This window comes from Ochotona curzoniae, unplaced genomic scaffold (genome assembly GCF_017591425.1).
Source record: "Ochotona curzoniae isolate NIBS_2020 unplaced genomic scaffold, NIBS_Ocur_1.0 scaffold_1037, whole genome shotgun sequence".
Taxonomy (NCBI): Eukaryota; Metazoa; Chordata; class Mammalia; order Lagomorpha; family Ochotonidae; genus Ochotona; species Ochotona curzoniae.
The window spans coordinates 24,345,053-24,368,222 of record NW_024467083.1 but is presented as its reverse complement, the minus strand read 5'-3'; the positions used below and the strand labels follow the sequence as shown (position 1 = coordinate 24,368,222).

Below are 23,170 nucleotides of genomic sequence, written 5' to 3'. Positions count from 1 at the left end.
AAATAAAATCTTAAAAAAAAAAAAGAATTGTTGTCTCCTCAGAGAATTGATGCTTTTATTAGCATGAAATGATACCTTTTAAAAGATGTATTTCATTATTTAAAAGGCAGGGTTACAGGAAGAGGCAGAGAGAAAGAAAAAGAGAGATTAAGAGAGCGAGAGAGAGCAAACTTCATTCACTGGTCACACTTCAATTGAACACAATAGCCTGGGTTGGGCCAGGCTAAAACTGGTGACCAGGAGCTTCATCCAAGTCTCCAATATGGTACAGAGACCAAATTACCTGAGTGGTGGAACCAGTGCCTGTGTAGGAAGTCACCACTGCAAGTGATGGCTTAACTCACTGGACCACACAGTCCTAATAAAATCATGTCTTTATCCATAATGATTGTCTTTGGTCTTAAGTGCTTGAAATTAATATAAATATTTCTTCTTTCTTTTGATCAATGTATATATTTTCAGCATAGTATGTATTTCTCCATTTATTCATTTTTAATTTTTTTTTCATTTGAAAGGCAGAGTTATAGAGAGAAGGAGAGACAGAGAGAAATATTCCTTCGGCTGGTTCACTCTTCAGTGGTCACAACAGCCAAAGCTTAACCAATCCAAGTGACAAATTACAGTCAATTTGGATGAGTTATAAGCCAGAAGCCAGGAACTTGCTCTGAGGCGTCCATGTGTTTGCAGGGACCCAAGAACTTGAGCCATCCTTTGCTACTTTCCCAGGCCATCAGCAGAGAGCTGGATCAGAAGTGGAGCAGCCTGGACTTGAACTGATACCCACATGGAATGCAGGCAACACAGACAGAGGCTTAGCCTACTAAAGAGCCAAAGAGCCAGTCTCCATCCATTTATTCTTAATTTGTATGTGTTTTATAACAGACTTCTTATGGACAGTGTGTATTTGAGAATTCTTGATAATTTTGACAATTCCTGCTTCCCTTTGTTCATGTAGACCAATGTAGTGATTGGTAAAGTTGAATTCATTTCTGCAGTACTGGTTACTGTCGTACATATATTTTACTTTAGTTTCTCTTTTTGTCTCCTTCTTTTCTTCCCTTTGTGATTTCAGTTGAACATTTTATATGATTCCACTTTCTCTCATTTCTCAGTGTATTAATTCAATAATTCTTTTTAACTTCCTTTAATTTTTGTCTTAAAACTTGCGATGTACAGTTACAACTAATCCCAGCCCACATTCAAATAGCAATGTACCACTTATTCCACAAAGTAATCAGGATTCCTCCAGCCTGCACCTTGTATCATTATTCATGTTGCTTATACATAAGCACATTTGAAGAAAAACTTAACTGCTTATAAAAAAATGAAATTAAAAGAAAATGTATTGCCATAAAAATATTTTAAGATTTTTTTTATTGGAAAGGAAGATTTACAGAGAGAAAGAGAGACACAGAGAAAGATCCTCTGCCCATTGGCTCACTCTCCAAGTGACCACAAAGGCCAGAGCTGAACCAATCCAATCTTAAGCCAGGAGTCACGAGTTTCTTCTGATTCTCTCATGTGGGTTCAGGGTCCCAAGCCTTTGAACCATCCTTTACTACTTCCCCAGGCCACAAGCAGAGAGCTGGATAGGAAATGGAGCAGCAGGGACACCAACTGGCACCAATGTGGAATCTGAGCACATGCAAAGCAAGGATCTAGCCATCAAACCATCACACCAGGCCCCCACAAGCTTTTTGAAGCCCACTCAAGCATGTGGGAGTATAGTTCATGTCACAAGTATATAACTTACACAATTCCATACAATGTTGCTATCACTATTTTGGGTAAAGGTGGTAACTAAGAACAAAAAAGCAGAAGTTTTCATTTTACTTTCCTTATTCACATTCTGTACACAGATGCAGGTTTCTGACCTTCATTATTTTTCTTCTAAAGAGCATCATTTAACATTTTCTTCATGACACATCTGTGTTTGCCTGTGTTTCTCTTCCACTTTTTCCCAAGGAATTCCAAAGCTACCTTCAATCCTTTGGGATGTGCTCCATAGGGGGAAAGCGCCTACAGAAGCAGCTGTATGAGTAGAGCTGGCATCTTTCAGGATATTTTTCGCCTTTCTTTTAGCTGTCTATAGTTTCCAAATGCCTCAGTGTGGTGTCTGACATGAAATTGAGGAAACAGTCATTACTGTTTTAAATATTTCCTTTTTCCTCTCTTTCTGATGTTCCGTCGAAGTGTATATCACAGCCATAGTTGTCCCAGTATTTTATTTATTCATTTGAAAAGTAGAGGAGAGTTTTTTTTTTTTTTTCATTTGCTGATTCCCTCTCCCAACTGCTTGCAACATCCAAAGCTGGGCAGAGCAGAAGTGGGAATTCAGGTTGGGTCCTCCTGCCATAGTGGCAAGCACCCAGCACTGAAACCATCACCTGCAGCCTCCCCGAGTGTGCCTTAGGAGGAAGGTAGTGGAGCTGGGATTCAAGTCCAGGGCCTTCAAGTTGGGCCGTAGCTGCGGCGCTGAGTGCCCAGCCTCTACACAGCAATGACTTTATCTTTTGGAACTTTTCTTTTCTGAATCATAGTTGTTTTGAATTTCCAATCTGATCATTCCAGCATCCCTTTTGGATCTGAGTCTGACTCTAATGTTTGCTCTGTTTCTTCACCCTGTGTTTATTACAATTATTGATTAATTGCATTTTGGAATACTACACAATTTTTTTCTTGGTAGCAGGACAACACATGGTGGGGAGAAGGAGCTGCTTGCTGTAAACCTGCCTTCAGTCGGGATGCTGGGGCGTGGGGAAGCACACAAGCACTCGAGAAGATGCTGGCCCTTTAGTCAGCCTGTGCCTCTGCTCTGTGGTCTCCGCTTGTGCTTCTCCGTGTTTTCTTTTGGTGGGGCTGGCTGGCCAGGGGACGCTGGAGTTGAGTGTTTCTCTTCCCTCAGCACAGCTAGCATCTGATCCAAACGACAGCAGGTCAGACTCTGGGCCTGTAGCTTCTCCCGAGGGAAGAGTTTGTAAAACACAGAGTATTCTGAGTCCTTTGTCAACTTGCTCCTTCCCTACAGCAGCGTAAGTGAACAGGGCTGGACTTGAGGCTCTTCATCTTCCCTAAGAAAGATCTCTGGTTTGAGGCAGAAGTAGCCAAGTTTTACAATGTAAAGCACCGTCAGGACAGGATAGGCACCTGTCTGCACAGGATCTGAGAGCACCAAGTCTACGTTCAGATTAAGGCTACTAAGGGCAAGGGGTCCACTTATTCCATCCCTTTCTCTTTCCCATCCCTCCCTCTTCTTCTGGACAAAGGACTTCCTAGATATGAAACAGGTGAGTTCCTCCCAAGCTTTTCTTATTCAGTATTATCAGACTGAATAATATGCTGCCCCTGGGTGAAGAGAATGCTCATGGGGTGCTTTTCTTGGGGGAGAAGATGGGACCTTCCAAAGTTATGGAGCTTAGAGGGGAGACAGTATGGGAGGAGTTTGTGGTGTAAAATGCTGGGCTGCTTTGCACGCATTTCCAGGTAAACAGCTCCTATCCTATCTCCCAAGGCCCCATACTCACACAGAGGTCAGCTTCTGTCTTCCCCACTTAACTCAAGCATGAGGGTGAACGTCTTCCTCCTCAGCGTGAGAACCTGCTCAAGCTCCTGAAGTAAAAAAAAAATCACAAAACCATCAGGGGCAGGTGGCGAGGCCTCCCTCCCTGGAGTCTTTGTTTTTCAGCCTTGTCCATGCTGAGCCTCCAGGAATTCTTCCCTGGACTGGTCCTAGTTCCCACGGAGATCTGTGTTCAGCACTCCTGCCCCGTCCAGTTCAGGATCCAGTGGTCTGTCTCTCCGGTGGCCCTTACAGGACTTGTGGACACTTCAGTTTCTTCTGCTTTGCTCCTGCTGTAACACAGTGGGGGTGACTTCCACAACACAGACCACAAGTCCTTAGGAAGCACCTTCAATCCGGACATGTGTGTCCTCCCTCTCCAGAACACTTCCAGAATTATTGAACAAACAAAACTCACTCCTGCTTCTACTGTTTTCCTTCTGGGATGCCTATTATTTACATTTTGAACCTACTGGATCTGTTTTTATTATATTTGCAATTTCCAATAACAAACTCGGTTCTCTAAACATTTTTTTTCAATTTTTTAAAATGTGTATTTGAAAGGTAAAATTACAGGGAGAGAGAGAGGAGAGAGAACCTTCCATTCACTGGTTGACTCAAATGGTTGCAACGGCTGGACTGAGGTCAGGCTGCAGCCAGGAACTCGGAGCTCCATCGGCGTCTCCCACGTGAGCGCAGGAACCCAAATATTTTGGCCAACTTCTAGTGCTTTCCCGAGTGCACTAACAGAGAACTGGATCAGAAGTAGAGAAGCTGGTACTCAAGCCAGTGCCCATATGGAATGCTGGCATTGCAGGCAGCAGCTTAGTCCACTGTGCCAAAATTCCAACCCATGAATATTTATATATATTTTTTTCTGTGCTTTTTTCTTTTTTTTTTAAAGATTTATTTTTTATTATTTTTTCATTGGAAAGGCAGATATACAGAGAGAGGAGAGAGAGAGAGGAAGATCTTCCGTCCGATGATTCACTCCCCAAGTGAGCGCGACGGGCCGATACTATGCCGATCCGAAGCCAGGAGCCTCTTCCGGGTCTCCCGCACGCGTGCAGGTTCCCAAAGCCTTGGGCCGTCCTCCACTGCTTTCCCAGGCCACAAGCAGGGAGCTGGAAGGGAAGCGGGGCTGCCGGGATTAGAACCGGCGCCCATATGGGATCCCGGGGTTGCAAGGCGAGGACTTAACCACTTGCGCCACCACGCCGGGCCCTCTGTGCTTTTTTCAACGGTGCGATCTTTCCTCTTACTTTTGGAAACATTAAATGTTGAGTCCTGACTGAATGTTTCCTTCCTTGTTTCTGATGTTTCTGTTGCTTGCATCCCTGTCTCTCACCTTAGAGGCCTCCCTCACTGATGAGGACTCTGACTGTACTCAGGTTTACTAGCAGAGCAGTAGCGACTGGAATCTCTGTGGGTGAGAAGGGAGGCTAGTAACTGAAGAGCAGGCCTTGAGCAATTCAGCTGAGTTATCTTACTGGGTAGCCAGTGATGTGAGGGTCATTGGGTCTTTCCTCTTGAGCTGATAAGCATTTTCAATCTATTAAGTCTTTTTCACTATCCTGCATGAAGCATATCATGATTAATCTGCCTTTTTGTGCAAGCCGGCTGGGGAAGGGATGGTTCACTGAATATTGGGCAATTCTTTTTCTTTTTTTTTTTTTAAGACTGGTTTATTTTTATTGGAAAGTCAAATTTACAGAGAGAAGGAAGATCTTACAAAGAAAGATCTTTCATCTGCTGCTCCACTCCCCAAACAGCCACAATGGCCAGAGCTGAGCCAATCTGAAGCCAGAAGCTTCCTCCGGGTCTCCCATGTGGGTGCAGGATCCCAAGACTTTGGACCATCCTCTACTGCTTTCCCAAGTCACAAGCAAAGAGCTGGAAGGGAAGTGGAGCAGCCAGGACACAAACCAGTGCCCAAATGGGATCCCCACTGATGCATGCAGTGTGAGGACTTTAGCTACTAGGTTATTGCACCAGGCCCTCATCCCTCTGCTGGGTTTTTTTTTTTTTTCAATTTTAAGATTTATCTTATTTTTAGTAGAAAGTTAGATATACAGAAAGGAGGAGAGACAGAGAGGAAGCTCCTCTGTGCATTGGTTCACTCCCCAAGTGACCACAATGGCCAGAGCCGAAGCTGTGCTGATCTGACGCCAGGAGCCCAGAGCCTCCCCTGGGTCTCCCATGTGGGAGCAGGATCCCAAGGCTTTGGGCTGTCCTCAACTGCAGTCCCAGGCCATAAGCAGGGAGCTGGATGGGAAGCGGGGCTGCTGGGATTAGAACCAGTGCCCATGTGGGATCCCGGCCCACGTGCAAGGCAAGGACTTTAGCCCCTATGCTATTGTGCCAGGCCCCATCCCTCTGCTTTTAAAGTAGACTCAGACAGCTTTTGGTTTGCTCTCTGCAGAGAGTAACCTGTAGCCTTGTGCTGGGCGGTAACTGATGTGCAAGAGGATAGAATCTTCCACCTAATTGTTTCTTGCACAGAGCTTTCACCAATCTTTCCACGCAAGCTACATTAGCCTTCCTACATCTCTGGGCATCTAGTGCTACCAATTCCTGAATGTTTTTAAGGATTTAATGAAGTGCCTCATTTCAGATCACAGTTTTCCTCATTGATACCATAGGATTGAGACCATCCCAGACTACTGAATCTTAGCCACACCTTCAAGTGGATGGCACAAGAATTGCCTAGCCATTTCCTAACTGGTTGAGAGACCAGCAGTGGTGAACATCTTCTCTGCAGGTCCCTGCCCAGACAAGGGGGCGGGGGGGCGGGGTCAGAAAATGCCTAGAATCCCAAGACCATCCCATTGGCCTTGCGTGATAGCCTGGTGGCTAAATCCTTGCATCTGTGAAGATCCCATATGAGTGCTAGTTCATATCCTGGCTGCTCCACTTCCCATCCTGCTTGTTACCTGGGAAAGCAATGGAGAATGGGCCAAAGTCTTGAGACCCTATACCTGAGTAGGGGACCTGGAGGAAGCTCCTGGCTCCTGGCTTCAGGGATCAGCTCAGCTCTGGCCATTGGGCCACTTGGGGAGTTAGCCAACAGATGGAAGATCTTTCTTTGTGTCTCTTCTTCTCTCTGTAAATCTGACTTTCCAAATAAAAAAACTTAAAAAAAAAAAGAGGCACCCCACTTCCCAGCTCTCACCCTTCCCTCTTCTTTTCATGTTCACCTGGTCACTTTGCAGGTAAAACTTCTTCATCTGTAATTGACTCCTGGGTTTCTATTCCTATACCAAGCTCAGGGAAGAACCTACGGAAATTTCCTGGTAACATGGATTCACTGAATTTCCTTTAAACTCCTTAGTCATTTTTTTAACTACTCTGTCAAACTCCCCAATTGTTACTTCTCCTTTGCATTTGTGCTTACTACCACTTATGCCTTTTACTTCACTAAGTTCAATGTAACTTTCGCAGAAACAAAGCAAATGCATGAGTCAAGCTTCTAAAAAATTAGCTGGAAATTCCCCTTGCCTACTGTTCCCCCAGCACCACCCTACCCGAAAAACAGCTCCTGCAATAAACACATGGCTTTCCCAGTCTGGTAGCTGCGGCTGTGCTGGTTCACTTTAGAGCTCAAAGTGAACTGTTTGCTTGAACTCATCAAAGCCACTACCCACTCCCCAATGTTTGCTGTGAGTGTTTCCCCTGTGTGAATTCTGACCAGCTGATAAATCTAGAGCTGCTATTTGGTGTAGAAGGAAGTAGATTTTCAAAGATCAAAATTATGCCAATACCCTTCGCTCAGTGCTGTGAATAAGCCACTGGGATGTCTCATGTAACAATGTCCAGAGATGTTATCCAATCAGCCCTGCCAATGGGCCAGGAAATAAGCTGCTGGCTCAACCCAGGCTCTGTGAGGCACTCTCATGGGTCTGTCCTCTAATGTTTAATGCACCTGCTAGAAGATTTTATCCATTTGTCCCATGAGTCCCAGCTGTTAGGAGACTGGTGCTGCTGAATCAAGCTGACACACACTCAGTCCCCATGGAGAGGGCTTATTTATGAGTTTGTGGTGGGCTGTGCCTCTTCCCCGTCAGTGCAGCATGGTATCTGCTCTCCACAATATTCCCTCTTGTCTCCCATGCAAGAACGCTCTGTTGTCTGTGCAAGGATACCAGTCGTACCTACACACCTTATTTCCATTTAATCCTCACTCTGATCCTGGGAGCTGCTATTCCCACTTTACAGATAGAAGAACCTAACATCCATCGAGGCTGAAGAAATGACTCAAAGTTACAAAGTCCTTGGGAGGGACAAACTCTGAGCTTTCTGCTTTGGTGGACTTGGAGGATCCCAGAATTGAGCACAAAGAAGGTCCCAGTCCTGGGAGCTTCATGTTAGAATCTGAAAGCCAGGAAATCTCCCAAAAGATGAAAGAAGCATGTGGCAGGGAGGAGTGGGGGGAGCAGGCACAGCGGGTGAGTGGCCTGGGAGGGGGCGGGGGGGGGGCATATTGGCAAGCCAGAGGGACTGCATGGCCGAGGGAGCACAGGACCAAGAACCAAGGAGCCTGATATGAGATATCAAGAGAGGAAGAAGAGGGCTGGGATCTTTGCCCAGTTCACACTGCAGCCCCCATGGAGCTGAGATGACCCACAGGGAGAGCAGCTAGGCTATCAAAAAAACTGAATGTCCTTTCTCCATAGGACCTCCTGGGACATTCAAGTCACTTCAACCACTTATCCCAGCCTGCCTGGGTTCCTTGCATTGGAGAGTTTCCTGCTAAGGAATAGTTAATTGGCTAATGACTGTTTTATTTTCTTATAATGTTGCAGGATCTACAAAGTCTCCCATTCTGGCAAATCATGGATGATTAATAATTTTTGAACCCATAGACCCACAGCTCTACAATTCAGACGCCCATTGGAATCACCTAGCCTAATCACTGAAAACACAGCTGCTCAGGCCCCGACCCAAACCACTGAGTCATCCACGCATTTGCTTGTTTTTTAAATAGGCTCTACAAGTTCTTGTCTTGCAGCTGGCCTGTCCACTCAGACAGGGTCAGCGGGAGGTCACCCAGTGCCTGATGGAGGATGACAGCAGCCCGTCTCCTGCCGCACCATGGGAGGACATGTCCTGTCAGCAAGGTTGGCACTGTGTCTTATGCACAAACGGGCTCTGTGTGTTTCCTGCCCTTCCTTTTCCCCGGACTGCACTCACAGATGCTCGATTGGCTGCCGATATCTGCAGTGAAGCGCCATGGGTAACATTGAGAAAATGTCATCGTCCTCAATAAGCTGATGAACTGTGCATTTCATCAAGTCTGCCGCATACATTTGCTTTTACATTTGAACACCTGAGAAATGGGGTTATGCCTAAACATCGACTGTTGCAATTGGCATACTCTTTAGAAGTGGGAACCAGTGGGACCTGATTGATGGCATTGGTTCTCTTCCTTTGTAATTGGACTGCCCCTGCCCAACTAGGTTATGAGTGCCCAGTAAGGAGCGATGTCTCTGGTACCTGGCTTCTGTGGAGCAGAAGTGCAACACCTGTTGAATGAATGATGAAAGACTGAATGGTTACAAATGGTAGGCATCCTGTCCTGTGGGACTTCAGAGTAAGAGAACGGAGTGGGGCCTGAGAAGGCTTGGAAAGGCTTCCCAAAGGGAATGGGATGGGGGCTGTTCTGGCCTAGTGGCCAGTGAAGTCACTCAGGAATGCAGTGAAGAGTGAGACAGGGGGCAGTGTTTAGGAGCCCTCCTTGTCCCCAAGGGGTGACTCCAACCAGCTGACATGAGACTGAATATCCTTCATCACCATCCTTACAGACTGACTCTGGATACTAACACAACAAACTCTCAGATTCAAAGGAAAAAACCAGTGCAGCCCTTAGCAGGCTTTCACAGGAAGTCCTGAATATACTGAGTCCTTTGTGGTTTCGCCCCCAGAGCTTCCTGCCAGAGCTGAGCAAGGCTTAGTGAGTCTGAGAAGCCCTGGAGAAGGCAGGTGGATGGGGCCACAAGCATGATGCCAGCATTTCAAAGCACATGCCTGCACACTGTGCCGTAGTTTCAGAACTTCAATGAAAAACTGTTTTCTCCACTTCCCCCAAGAGATGGGATCTGACCTGTTTTCAGCCCTGCTCGTTTATAACTTGCAAGGGTCTGCGTCAACACAGTTGTCTCTTAGCAGTCCTTGCCACGTGTCATCTGTCAGGCTTATGGCGCCTCCAATATTCACCTCCCCTTTCTCCCCTTTCCAGGGACAACTCTACGGATCATTATAAACAGTCAAGGAAGTGAGGCCCAAAGGATGATGACGTTGTCTGGGGCCTCTTGAGGTTTCTACGCAGCACTTTCAATTCATTGCACAAACCTGTAAACAGGTTTTTGAGCCCTGTTTTGCAGCTGAGCGCCAGGGCGGGGGAGGCACATACTGTAATCATTCTGATGGGGATTCAGGGGGCTCAAGTGAGCCAGGCTGACCAGATCTGCCACTGCTATCACCAAGGGACCACCTCCACAGTCAGCAGCTTTCTCTCCAGGGCACTGGGCTCCTTTCTACAGTGAGCAGACAATGGGATGAGATGAATGCATTTATTTCACTTCTGCTCGTGGAAAAGTGGGCAAATGTCCACCAGGGCACACAAGAGAAGATCTCAAGCTCATAGGTTCCCTGTCAGGGCACCCAGGAGGCCCAGCAGCCCCTTGTCCTGTCATGCCTTGCACTCAGGCTGCAGGGAACCCAGGAGTGCCCCCAACTCCTCAGTTCTCTCCCTCACAATCTGTCCCTTCCTTGTGTAGCTGGGTCTGCCCAGGAGACCGACAACCCCAGATGTCAGAACGCACAGCAGTGCTAGGAAGGGCCAACACTGAGGCTCGTGGCCTGCAAGCCTCAGAAGGCAAGAGCATCTATGTGTGGAAAGTACTCGGTGCTGGTATGGACACACACACTGGGTTGGAGAAATCCGCGGAGCCTTTTTCTGCCAAGGATGAGTCCAGCTCTTCTAATTAGAGTTTTCGACAGCCCCATGAGGAGGAGGCTTCGGTTGAACTCGAGGTCTGGGGAGGGGAGGGCCTCTCTGCTGGTAAACTTGTGTGCCTGATGGAGGCGGCCTCTTCTGCTTCTGCTGCTGGACCCGGTGGACAGGAGGTAGGGGGCGATGGCCAGGTGCCTGCGAGCCGTGAGCAGGAGGTGGAGGAGGTGGTGAAGCCGCTGCACTGGCAGGAGCGGAGGTGGGAAGTGGAGGGAGTTTCCGGGCCCTCTCCTCGGTTGCTGGTCTCGGAGCTCTAATTTCCAACTCCTCACCTGCAACAAGCAAACACCAGAATAAGCAGCGGCTGCCTCCTGGCAAGGTGTCCTGGCAGCTGCGCTGGGGGATCTGCAAGGAAGCAGAAGCTGGCCCTCCCATCCGAGCCCACCAGGTCTTGGAGGAGAGATGCAAATGCCTTCCACAAGATAGAATGAGAGCCCAGGGCTTTGCAGAGCTCAGGGGACACACATGTGCAAGTGCATGTGTATCTGTGCACCCAGCCACCAGACACACACACACACACACACACACACACACACACACACACACACACTCACAGGCACACCAGGAGGCTTTGTGCCTGGGGCTCCAGGAGCAGATCCGGGGCCTTGTCCTAGGTGCCACCCCAGGTTATGCCCTCACAGTCAGGGCATGCAGGGACAATGGCTCCAGCTGGTCTCAGGGCACATGACTTCCATTTTCTGTCAGCTCTACCTTCCACCCAAGCCTGCTGCCAGGTTGAACCCCATCTTCGTAAGAGGTTGGGGTACAATGCCAGGCTCTTTAGCCCTTGAAAAACTATCCCATTCCTCAGAAAGTCACTACCCATCCTCCTAGGCTTGGGAGAGAAAGAATGCCTCCTCCTCACCCACCAGTGTGCTCTGCTCTGCATGACCTCAGCCCTTGAAGACAGACCCACAAATGAGTAGAAACACAGTTATCACAGTGCTGTTTCAAAATCTCAAAGGAACTCTTAGGGTGCTCAGTGGCCAGACACATGCTCTCCCCACCCCACCCTCTCACTGGCTGATCTCACCTCCTTTGAGTCCCAAGTTAGATTTTCCTGTCCCCATGCCCAAGGCTATCCCTGCAAAGGCTGCAGGGGGAAGCAGGAAGAGAAGGCACCCATGGGGGAAATCATTGACACCTTTCAGGTACTGTGCGTCTTGGACAGTGTAGCCCCTGTAACTGTAGGCTGCTGGCATCCACCCTACTGCTCCTTCTGCAGGTGCACATCTCAGGCGCCATGACTGTGATGACTCAAATCAGGCCCTGTGGCTCTGACAGCCAAGTGTACTCTGCTCTTCGCACAAACGGAAAGGCATAGGAAAAACAGAGCACATTCTGGGTGCCATCCCAGTGCCCTGGGGTGGCTGGGGTGGAGCCCGGGAAGCCTGAGAGATGATCATACAGGGCTGGGTCCCAGGTCCTAGCTGTGAGGCAGTGCCAGTCTTTCTTCATCCTGATCCCCACCCACCATGTCTATCCATTTTGCTCTTCAAGAATTTGTGCCTCATCTTCCAGGCCGGAGCTGTTGCTAGGGGGAACGATAACTAGGGGTCAGGACCAGGCTGAGGTAAGGGAGGCTTGAGGCGTAAGACTCAGAAGAGTTCTCAGGATCATGCAAGGGCAGGGTGGGGTTGAAGGTAAAGGCTTCCTTAAATTCTGCTTGCTTGTCTCCTTGACTCCTCCTGGCTCTGACTCTGCCTTTCCAGTTGTATTTTGGGCAAATAATTTAGCCTCACTGGGTTCAAGTTGCTTCACCTGTATTAATGTCATCCTGCAAAAATGCCTCTGAAAGTGAGATGAGACCATGAATGGGATACTAAAGCATAAAGGCAATTCAAGTGAGGCACAAGCAATGAGGCACAAGCTAAGCACTGTGTCAGTGTGATTATGGCAGGTGTTGTCTTTTTTTAGGGCGACATGGGAGATTTACCTTGGAAAAACACATGATGGGTCTTAGAGCGTTAGGTGATGAGCAGGAGGAGTCTTGCTGAAGGATGAGGCTGGAGAACAGCTTGAGCTTAGCATAGCCATGAGGGAGCTGGGAGACCCTGGGACTCAGCCAGCAAGGCTGCCCCTTTAGGGTGGAGGATATGGAGGCAATGATGGTGCAAAAGATTGGTGCTAAGCTTAGAAAGGTGTCCTACGGCTTGGGTTGGGGATGGTGGGGGTTAGAGGCAGGGGGATGAGGTGTAGAGACTAAGAAGGCAATTGAGGCAAGAAGCATGAAATAAGGAAACTAAATTGAATGGACACAGAGCCCAAGGCCACTATGCTGAGGCTAGATCAGACCAGGCTGTTGGGCAGTGCCAATGGTAGCTGGTGAGTGTGTCCAGAGCCTACTCTCTGGAGAGGCCTGGAGCAAGCGAGCTCAGCCTTGCTGTTACATGTGAGAATGCACGAAAGCCCAGGCACCTGCTGGCACACTCCCAGCAGACACTTCCCAGCACCCACGCCCACACCTGATGTGTCCTTCTTGGATGTATTTTGCCTCAGGTGTCGCAGATGCTCCCTGAGCCAACACCCCCCATTTTGGAGCCTAACCTTTTCCTTTTGGTTTTGGTGGGTTGCTGGGCAGGCCCAACTGGTGGAAAGCCCATGCCTCGCCCTTTCACATCCCTCCCACACAATGGGGGTAGGAAAGGGGCACAGTCATGATGCTTTAGAACAACCATTTCCTGGGAACTCCTGACATGGTTGTACCTGTGTTGCCAGGAGCTTGATACTGAACACACCCAGGGTCACCTAAAGACAGGACACTTGTCCATAGCCACCATGCGCATAGACCATCATTAAAGTCTCCACACCTGGGGCCAGTACTGTGTCATAACTAGCTAAGCTTCTGCCTGAGGTGCCAGCATCCCTTAAGAACATTGGTTCAAATCCTAGCTGCAACACTTCCCATCCAGTTACCTGCTAATGGCCAGGAAAAGCAACAGAGTGATGGTAGAAGGCTTTGGGCTCCTACACTCACGTGGGAGACCCAGAAGGAGTTCCTGGCTCCCAGCTTCAGACCATCTATTGCAGCCAGTTGAAGAGAGAACCAGCAGATGGAAGATCTCTCTTTCTCTGTAACTCTGCCTCTCAAAAAATAAATAACTAATCATTTTTTTAAAAGCCTCCATACTTGCCTTTCACCACCAGACTCAAGTGGTGGCTTCTCAAGTAGCCAGACTGGGATCACACTTCTCAAAACACCCACATTGTCACCAATGTGTTTTTTTCACAGATCAAGCTAACCACAAAATGGAACAAGCTGCAACCACTGGTCCCAGTGCCGGCTTCCCGAAACTACCCATCTCCATCACCGTCCCTACACACACAAGGCACCGTCTTTAGGAGATGTTTCCACGGGGATTCCACAGGGCCCACGGGGGACCAAAGGTGTGGGAGAGGCTCACCACTTCTCCTGCTGTTCCGTTTTTTCCTCTTGCTGATGTAGCAAATGAGCAGCACCACAAAGACTATCAAGACGAGGCCTCCTACGCAGATGCCCACGATGAGGAAGATGCCCAGCCCCTTTCCTGCAAGAAGAGAAGACGGGCTGGAGGCAGGAGTCTGGACAGAGGCCAAGGACCCCTGCCTCCCCAGCAAGCAGCTGGAAGAGCTTGATGAGACTTTGCAATCTCAAGTTCATGCCTATAGGGGGCAGTGAAGGAGTGGCATCCATCTCCAGAAAAGTCTAGGATCCAGGGAAAGTCCCCTCTTAAGGCTACCTGGGAAAATACCTTCTTAGAAGGAAATGCTTGTCTGTGCATTCACTGAAGCCTGACTACTACCCCTAGCGGGGAAACAGCTTGGGATTCGGGATCTGAGAAGGAGTTTGGAGACAATCTAGAGAAAAGTTCGAGTGCAAGATGAGCTACCTGAGGCCAGGCACGCCACAGCCTACAGCAGCCCCCTTCCAGATTTTCTAGGGACCCACGAGGGAAGCCCAGACATACAGTGAATTAGCAAGAGCGATGGCCAGGGCTATCTGTACCCAGAACTTCAGCTGCTGCCAATGCAACAAGGAAAACAATAAGTTCAGTGTCAATGGAATGTGGGTTTGGGTCCAGGCTCCGCCAAACAACCGCTGTGTAACCTTTGGCAAGTTACTCCACCTCTCTGAGCCTATTTCCTTCCTCGTGCAATGGAGATAACGGAACCTACATCACAAGGCGGCTGTTGGAAGACAATCAGATAATGGATGGTGAGCAGTGCTTTGTGAACTGTGAAGCTACACACACACACACACGAGATCTCGTTCTTGCTGGTCCACTTGGCACCCGTGCTGTTGGAAGCAGCTTCCCACGAGGACTCCTGGGCCATCTGCTCTTTGTGAGTCAATAGCAGTTAGAGAGGCAGCAGCTGTGGCTGGCCGAGGGTCAGGGGACGGGTACATCCGGGGAACAAAGCTGGAGCTCTGCCCAGCATCACAAAAACATGTCTGCAGCCAAGCCAGCCATCCTAGAAAAAGACTGCAGTGCTCAAAGCCCAGCCAAGAATTGCAGAGGCTCAACAGCCTACCTGAACAGACTGCCCACCCATGAGGGTCTGCTCCTGCAGCGTCTCACTGACCCACCCTCTGCCTGCCTGCCTGTAGGTTACACGAGTCCTCCATGGTAGGCAGAGGAAGGGCTGGGATGCTTAGGGAAGCTGGCTTAACCACAATCTGCTGCAACTGGCTTGAAGCAGGTCAGGGCTTCTCAGGTCCATTTCCTGCTGAGCTGTGGACTTGCCAGATTTGAGTCCAGGCAGGGCAGCGCAGGGCAGGTCTGCCAAGGATGGAGAGCAGGTGCCCGGGGTGGGCCTCCTGTGGCTTGTCTATTGCCTAAATCTTGGGACTGGGCAGCTACATCCTTGCCATTGGGCACACTTAGGAATGTGGGCATAGAGGTGTTTGTCTAGTGCAGCTCCTGATGGTACACATGGTGGGGGATGTTCCACATCTTTTACAAATGTGTCCCCAGTGTGCCTCCATCCAGCCACACTTCTTCCCACACCTGCTCTGAGACACATGGTCAACGTGCACTCCTTATATCTGCACCAAGGGGTCAGAATCTGACCATTGCCCCTCCCTGTCTTGACCTTTTAGAATGAACCCTCCAAAGCCCTTGAGGGCCTTTAAGAACATTTCATCCTTCCCAACCTCCTCCCAGGCATCCTTCCCACCTCCTCCGTGGCTGGTGGCTGGACCAACTCACAGACCGAGGGACATGTCCCATGTCAGCCTCCAGAGACTTGGCCTTTTCCTGCGGTCCTCCTTCCCTCCCAAACACAAGCACATCTGTAATCTAGTGGGATGGACCTAAGCAAGGTAGGGTTGCCAGAGAAGCTACAAGAATTTGAATTAAGCAATGCTCACTCGAGCATTAGCATACAGTCTTTGCCATGACCTCAGACTGTATTTGTGTGTGCTAAGGCTGGACACTCTAGTTAAGGAACCCCTCAAAAGGAAAGAGGGAAGGCAGAGGCTGAGGGGGAGGGGCAGCCTCCCTCATGATGCCTTAGCAGCCAGAGGCCATGGGAGGGTGGCAGGCAAGCCTAGCAGGTGCGGTAAAGCTGGTGGAAGGTTGTGGTTGGCAGACCCAGAGGCGGCCCCCACTTATCCTCACCTCCTGGAGCTCCTGCCTGGGTGTCATTCGCTCTGAGACGGGGCTGGGCTTTCTGACTTGCTTCAACAAACAGAAGAACAGTAGAAGCCATAGGCCATGGCATTTAAGATTGAGCTATAAAAAGACCACCACTTCCGGCTCAGACACATATGTTCTGTGCCTCTCTAGAAAGCTCATTGCTACACCGTGAGTCAGCCCAAAAGCCCACATGAGGGAGGCTGGCAGTGGATGCCAGGGCCTCCTCCTCCTCCTCTGAGCTCCTGCAGTTTACTTTTTCAATGAACCAGGCAGATGAAGCCCAAAGAAGGGAAAGCCCCTCAGTCCAGGTCATTGTGTGGACACACCCAAACTTCAGGTCCAGGCCTCCAGCTTCCAGGACAGACCCCAGGCAGGAAAGGGGTTCCCCTCGATGACTACTTCTGGGGCTCATGTCCAGCTAGGCCATGGAGGGTAAAGGAGATGTACGGCTGCTGGGCTGTGGAGCAGGGCGTGTTGCCTTGCTGTGTCCATGGGCCTTTCAGGTCTCGAAGTCTTTCCATTTCCTAAGCCCCTGCCTCATAAAGTTCCTTCAACCTTCCCACCCCTCATCCTCAAAGAAGATACTGGCCCCTGACCAGCTCCCCTCCAAAAGAGGGATCTTTCAGGATAGAACTGGAATCAGGGACACTCCCTAGCTGAGGCTCCTTGGGCAAAGTCTGCCTCCTTCTCTGGGGACTAGTAACCCGGATGAGACCATCTGTACATCTTGCCTTCTCGGACATTTCAATTCGTACTAGGGACAGTGTGGGGAGCCACGAGCACTACCTCGTCCACTGAAGGTTTCCAGGAGAAAGGGGTCACCACCACCTCTCACACTGAGCCACGGCCTCCTCCCAGCCCAGGCACCTGTGCCAGGAGCAGGTGTGCCACCTGCCATCATTCCCGCAAGTCTGGCAGGTTGTGCTTAAGGAGTAAACTACAGGCATCCTGCCATGTACCTGCACAGTTGACAACAGCCTCAATGTATTTCTCGCTGACGTGGTTCGTTGCCTTGCACTTGAACGTCATAATACTCGAATCAGTGGTCCACTTGTGTGTGATGATTTTCTCATGTTTCGTGACATATTTTCCATTTAGATACAACATTAACTGAGGGTCAGTTCCTCTCACCACCTCGCAGGTCAATGTTGTATTGCTACAGTCCCAGAAGAGATTTGGTTTGGAGACCACCTCTAAAAAGAACACAAAAATCCGATTCACATGGGGCAGCTTTCCGGCTTTAATAGACACAGAAGGCAAAATAGAGGTAGCCTAGGACATAGGAACAATTTCAAAGACCCTAGGCAGCCAATTTTGAAGATGACTTTTATTTTACTTTGGTTGTACAGAACAAATGTGTTTCTGTTATTTTCAGAGTTATACCAGTCGAAAGCATGTCCTACCCAATGTTACATTTTGCATCTGAAAATGTTTTCATGTTGTCAGCTTAAATAGCAATCAGAGAGTCTCCAGGAACAAGGACTTGTACTTTGGAAAAGCAGAGCACTGCAATGGGAAAATGTGTGCTGTAGTAAGCATCAAGCAGCTGCAAGAAGGTGGAGGGAAGTTTGAAAGGCAAAAAGGGAGAAATTTACATGAGCCACTGGAATACAAAGTTCGTGGGTCTGCAGACAGTAGGCAGAAACTGGTCTCAGTTCGTGGGGCAGGTGTCTCTGCTGAACAAATGTTCATCTTCCAGGAGCATCTTACATAGGTTGTTGTCATCTTACTAAAAAGTTTTTTTTTTTTAAGGCAGCAGGTGTGAATCCCAGCCACTCCAGTTTTGATCTAGTTCCAAGCTGATGCACCCAGGAAGGCAGCAAAGGACGCCCAAGTGCTTGGACTCGGGCCACCCACATGGGAGACTGAAACAGAGCTCCAGGTTCCTGACTTCAGCCTGGCAGAGCCGGGAGAGTTGCAGCTGTTTGGGGGAATGAATCAACAGATGAGAGAGGTCCCTATCTGTAACATGGTCTTTCAGATAAATGAATCTGAGAAATGTTAAAGACAAACTTTGATACAGAAACCTGTGCCTAGTGCAGGTGTGCAAAAACATGTAGTGTATGCACACAACCGGCAAGACTCTTAGGGCCGTTAACAGGTGCTTGAAACTATTTATCTCAAGTAAACCCGGACCCTCCCTCTTCGTTATTTCCTGGCTTGAATTTTATCTGAGTCTGAAAAGAACAACTTCTTCCTAGTTTCTACTCTCATAGCAGACAACCTATCATTTGATCCTCACAAACAAGTTGTTTTTCTTGGCGTTTAAGATGAAATGCTAAGGCTCTGGGAGGTTTGGTGTGTGGTCTTACAACACCCATTATAAAATGACAGATTAGAACGGGAGCTCACTCTTCTGGGTCCAGGTTCAAGAGATGGGTGGGAAAAGTAAGAGGGTTACCATGTCCTGATGTCCACTTGCCTCAGAAACTTGAGAGGGGCAGCACTTCAGGGGCAGAGAGCAAACCTTCCCTGGAGGAATCGTTGGGGCTGAGACCTTGGCCACCCCCAGTCCTGCTGGGGTCCTGGGAGCTGAGGGCCAGCAGGTGCATTTGGTGGGTGGCTCTTCAGGAGTTTAAGATTCTGGAGAACCAGGACAGCAACCTGGAAACCACAGGCCTGGTTTTGTCCTTCCCTGGCCCAGAGCTGTTTGGCGACTCACTGTGCCTCCCTGACCCTCATCTGCAGTGAGGAGATAAAGAAAATGTCCCCCCCTGACACTAAAGGAATAACACCTGACAATACCCCAGGAAAACAGCAGGTCTGGCATTGCTTGTTCTGTTCATGGTAGTGCACTTCTGCCTGTCCTTGTCTGACATGATGACATTTCAAAGCCCCTTCATGGAAGAAAACAGCCTGGCCTTGGTGGGGAGACTCCTACTCTCACCCCGACCCTGTGTGCCTGTCTCCCTTTTCTTTTGTTTCTCATCCTTGCTGCTGGCCACCCACCCTTTACTTCGATGTCCATGAGATGGGAAGTTCATCTTTCCCGGACTGCTCCTCTCTCTCTCTTAGCCACCTTCATGCCTGTCTCACCATTCAGAAGGGATTCCATTTTCCTCCCGTCCTGAGATTCTGAGTGACCCACAATTAAGAACACGCAGAACCATTAACAACCCGCAGCAGTGGCTGTCTTTAGTCCAACAGTTGGTTCGTAGTGGCCACCTATCTCCACAGCATGGAAATGTTCTTTTATCTCTTTACAGCAGTAATATCCAATTATGAGAAAATTGATGGAATGTTAAAAGTAGTTTAAAATAGAAAACAATGCCCTGGACTTCCATTACTTAGAGTCACTCATCTGCATTTTGATGTGTGTCTTTAGCCAGGCTTTTTCAGTGCATGAATATACCTATCAACATATGATATTTTAAAAATGCAAGCTAGATGATACGATTTTGTAGCCTGCCTATTCCCCCTCACTGTAAAATTATGGAATTCTCTGATGATGGACATCAGTAAATGCCTCTCTCTGCCATCTTTTGAAAGATGTATCCTAAACGCTAGTACGTTTCTAACTGCAGAAGACTTTTAAATCCATTCCAGACTCACATAAATAAATAGCCACAAACAACTTCATGGAGTAGTGTCTGTACCTTTTTCCCAGGAAGATGCCTTCCTAAAAGCAAGAGGTCCTGATCAACAGGGTCACATTGTTATGGTCACCTCATGGAGGAGAGATGCCCTGGGCTCTGGGGGCCTGGAATTAGTCCCTTCCCTAACACCTGCGCCTCAGTGGCTCTCTCATGGGAGTCCCGGGACCCAAGCTGCAACACAGATGTGTGGGAAACGACACAGAAAGGGCATGCATGCTGAGCGAGCAGGTATTGTATCCCAGGTACTGCCAGGCTCCTGTGCATATGTTGTCTCACTGGATAACCCTTGAGGTTATTAGGAAGTGTATCATACTCAGAACGGGCAAGGCATTGTCCCAGCGTCATGTGGTGATAGTGAGTGAAGATGCTGTGTGACAATGACATATTCTCACAACAGGGAGGCTACTGTCTTTGGCTAAGAGGTGTAGAGTTACTTTTGGAGGAAATTAAGATGTTGATTACAATAGTGTTTCATAATGGTGGATTTCGCAACCTTAAACTGGTGGTGATAATGGTCTTACAACTCTGAACATACTTTAAAGGGAGCGGGAAGATTTGAATTTCATCTTGTTTATTTCTTCTAGGTCCAAGCTAGGAAGCTGGGATTCAAGTCTTCAATTCAGGTGGCAAGGACCCAAGTATGAGAGCCATCATCTGTTACCTCCTGGAGTCTGCATTAGCAAGATGTTGGAATCTGAAGCGGAGCTTAAACTCAAACCCAGGTGCTGTGGCATGGAATGCTGGCACCCAAAGCAGTGTCATAACCACCGTGACAAATACTCATCCAGAACTGTACACTTTGAGAGAGCAAACTATATGGCATATGAATTGTTTCTCCAAGAAACTGGGGAGGTCACTACCCCTGCCCAGGGCTCCCTGGGTTTGAACTTTGCTCCTGACAAATAATGAAACCTTCTGGCTGGGTCTCTGTTGCCTAACACACAATTGGAAAATAGCAACAACTTACTCTCAAGACTGCTGAAAGCTTTAGATGAGATCACTGTACAAGTACCTAACACGTAGCCAGCAGCCGTTATCACCACCATGGGACCAAATGTCACAGGACCCGGGAAATTCAGCATGGGTACCAGGTTCTGAGAAACTACATAAACCTCGCTGGCTGGACTCGTGGCTTCCACTGTTTCCCGAGTCCATGATGAGCAGCCCCCTTCAGGAACCATTCCTGGCCCCATCTTACTTCTGGAAGGTGTTCTGCACCTAATGTCACAGTCCTGGGGTGGGGAAAGGGGTCGCCAACAGGGGAGTTGGCAACATGTGGGAGTGTGGAGCTCCTGCTGGATCTGGGGGCTGAGAATGGGTTTGAAATAGGCCCTAAGAGGGGGGAGGGGCTCTACCCCAGTGACATATCCTGTGTGAAGTACGGAAATATTTGCGTGTACATGAAGTTGCTGCCTAGGCTCAGGCAGGGCTTCCTGCCTTTCTGTGTGTAAGCCAGGTGCCGTTTCTGCCTCTGACTTCTGCCCAGTGTCCCCTGACCTTTCAACTTCATTGTCATTTCAGGTCCACTGCCTATTCCCTATTTCTCTGCCCAAACCCACCCTATCTATGCTTTCCCTATGGGCAGTTCACACTTATTCATGGGCACCCATCAGTCTAGGCTCTTGGATGCCAACTTGGCCTGCTCCCTTGAATCACCAGAGGAGCATCAAACCCTACCAAGGTCCAGGCCCCGTGTCCTAAATTCTAACCTGAATGAATCTAAAATGCGAGTTATCCCTGTTGGTTCCAGCATGCAACTGTCCCACCTCAGAACTAAGCGTTTCCCAGAAGCCCCTTGCCTGTCATTGGAGGAGAGCAGCAGCCTCTGATTACTCTCCCTGACTCCATCTTCAACATCCACTCCTCTCCTCCAGACCATGGGGAGCCATCAAACCCTGCCTCATGTATTTTTCCACCTGAACCCTCCGAGGTAGAGAAGATGTGACACAAAGGTTGTTCATCCTGAGTTTCAGGATGCCCAAGTCTTTCCAGCCATGCCTCCCTCGGACACCCTGGCTCCAGTCACGCACACCCCACTCCCACCTGACACAGTCACCTTTCTTCTCTGCCCACCTGTTCCCCAACCTGAGTAGTACTTCCATGTTCAGGTTGGTCACCCAGTTCCAGATCACCATAGTCAGCCAAAGAGAAAACTGTAGGCAGATGCACTTGTGGGTCTACCAGTTGTTCATTTCTACATGCATGCATTTCACCCCTATCTGCTAATCTATACATACACGCACACACACGCACACACCCACACACACCCACACACACACACACACACACACACACACACACACACACACACCTGTCTGCTTGTGGAAGACAGAGGCAGATGCATTGATGTCCCTGAAGGCTCCTTAGGCTGGCTGTCACAGATGGGGACATCTCATAGATATTCTTTTCCAACATGCTCTATAGCATTCAGACTGAAATGAAGAAATTTAAGGGATGAAGACTTACCTAGAACCTCCAAATAAAAATATTTTTCCAACTCAAGTGCTCCAGCTGTATTGTAGACAGTCACCTTGTAGGTATTGCTGAAATTTCTCATTAGTCGTTTGATTTTCAGAGTTCCATTTTCAAAGATCTCATAAGTTCCATTCAACTGGAAGTACTCCCGCTTATTATCCCGGAGTCGTGCAATAATGCTGCCTTCTTTTGTGGCCCACTGTATTTCCTCAATAGCCTTATTTCCTGTGAACTCCGAAATGTTCAAGTAGATGTCGTGACCCAGGGTACCCCAGATGGTATCCTTAGGGATGGTACCTACAAAAAAGCAAGACCGTGTCTGAGACCTTGAGATCCCCTGCCATGCAAAGCTGGGCTGTGACACTTCACTCCCCACATCACTTCAGGGTTTCCAGAGAAGCCAGCTTGGCAGCGAAACCCCACATACCAGCTTACCTTCAGTAGCAAAGCTGAACATCAGAAGAAAGCCAGCAAGTGTTTCACATGGGAGTCTCATCTTGGAAGTCAGTTACCTTGTGATGCTCAGCTCTTCTCGCAGAAGGGACTGAAGTCAGGCTGACGGACTCCACCCTGCCAGCTTAACCACGTGCCCCTTTGTCTCCTCCTATACCGTAGCACGAAACAGGCACGCACACTCAACAAACCAACACTTCTGAGGCTCTCCCTTGCCAATGCAGGTGCTTTTATAACTGTGAGTTTTCTAATTACAATTTAATCTTAACCAAAAAAGAGAATATAGAAATTGATTTTGTTTCCAGCAAAGAGAGGCTAACTAATCACTGAGGCCCATCCGTCTGCAAATGAGAGGTCGGTTCAAGCACACAGCCCAACTTTCATGTACTCAACTACGTTGCCTTTAAGGATGGATAGTTGTTCAAAGAGAGTAACAGAATACAAATGTCTGTCGGTTATT

The 23,170-nt window shown here is 48.7% G+C and overlaps 1 protein-coding gene across 1 annotated transcript; it reads right to left on the bottom strand.

Annotated features, from left to right (window-relative positions):
* Positions 1-8,319: 8,319 nt before the first annotated feature.
* Positions 8,320-22,803, bottom strand: CD2 (CD2 molecule). The gene is made up of 5 exons (XM_040998314.1): positions 22,693-22,803; positions 22,249-22,554; positions 17,146-17,379; positions 13,973-14,095; positions 8,320-10,840 (listed from the first exon to the last, which is right to left on the bottom strand). Exons 1-5 carry the CDS (start codon positions 22,751-22,753, stop codon positions 10,539-10,541), a joined length of 1,026 nt encoding a protein of 341 aa, XP_040854248.1. The 5' UTR covers positions 22,754-22,803; the 3' UTR covers positions 8,320-10,538.
* Between the last annotated feature and the right edge of the window lie 367 nt (positions 22,804-23,170).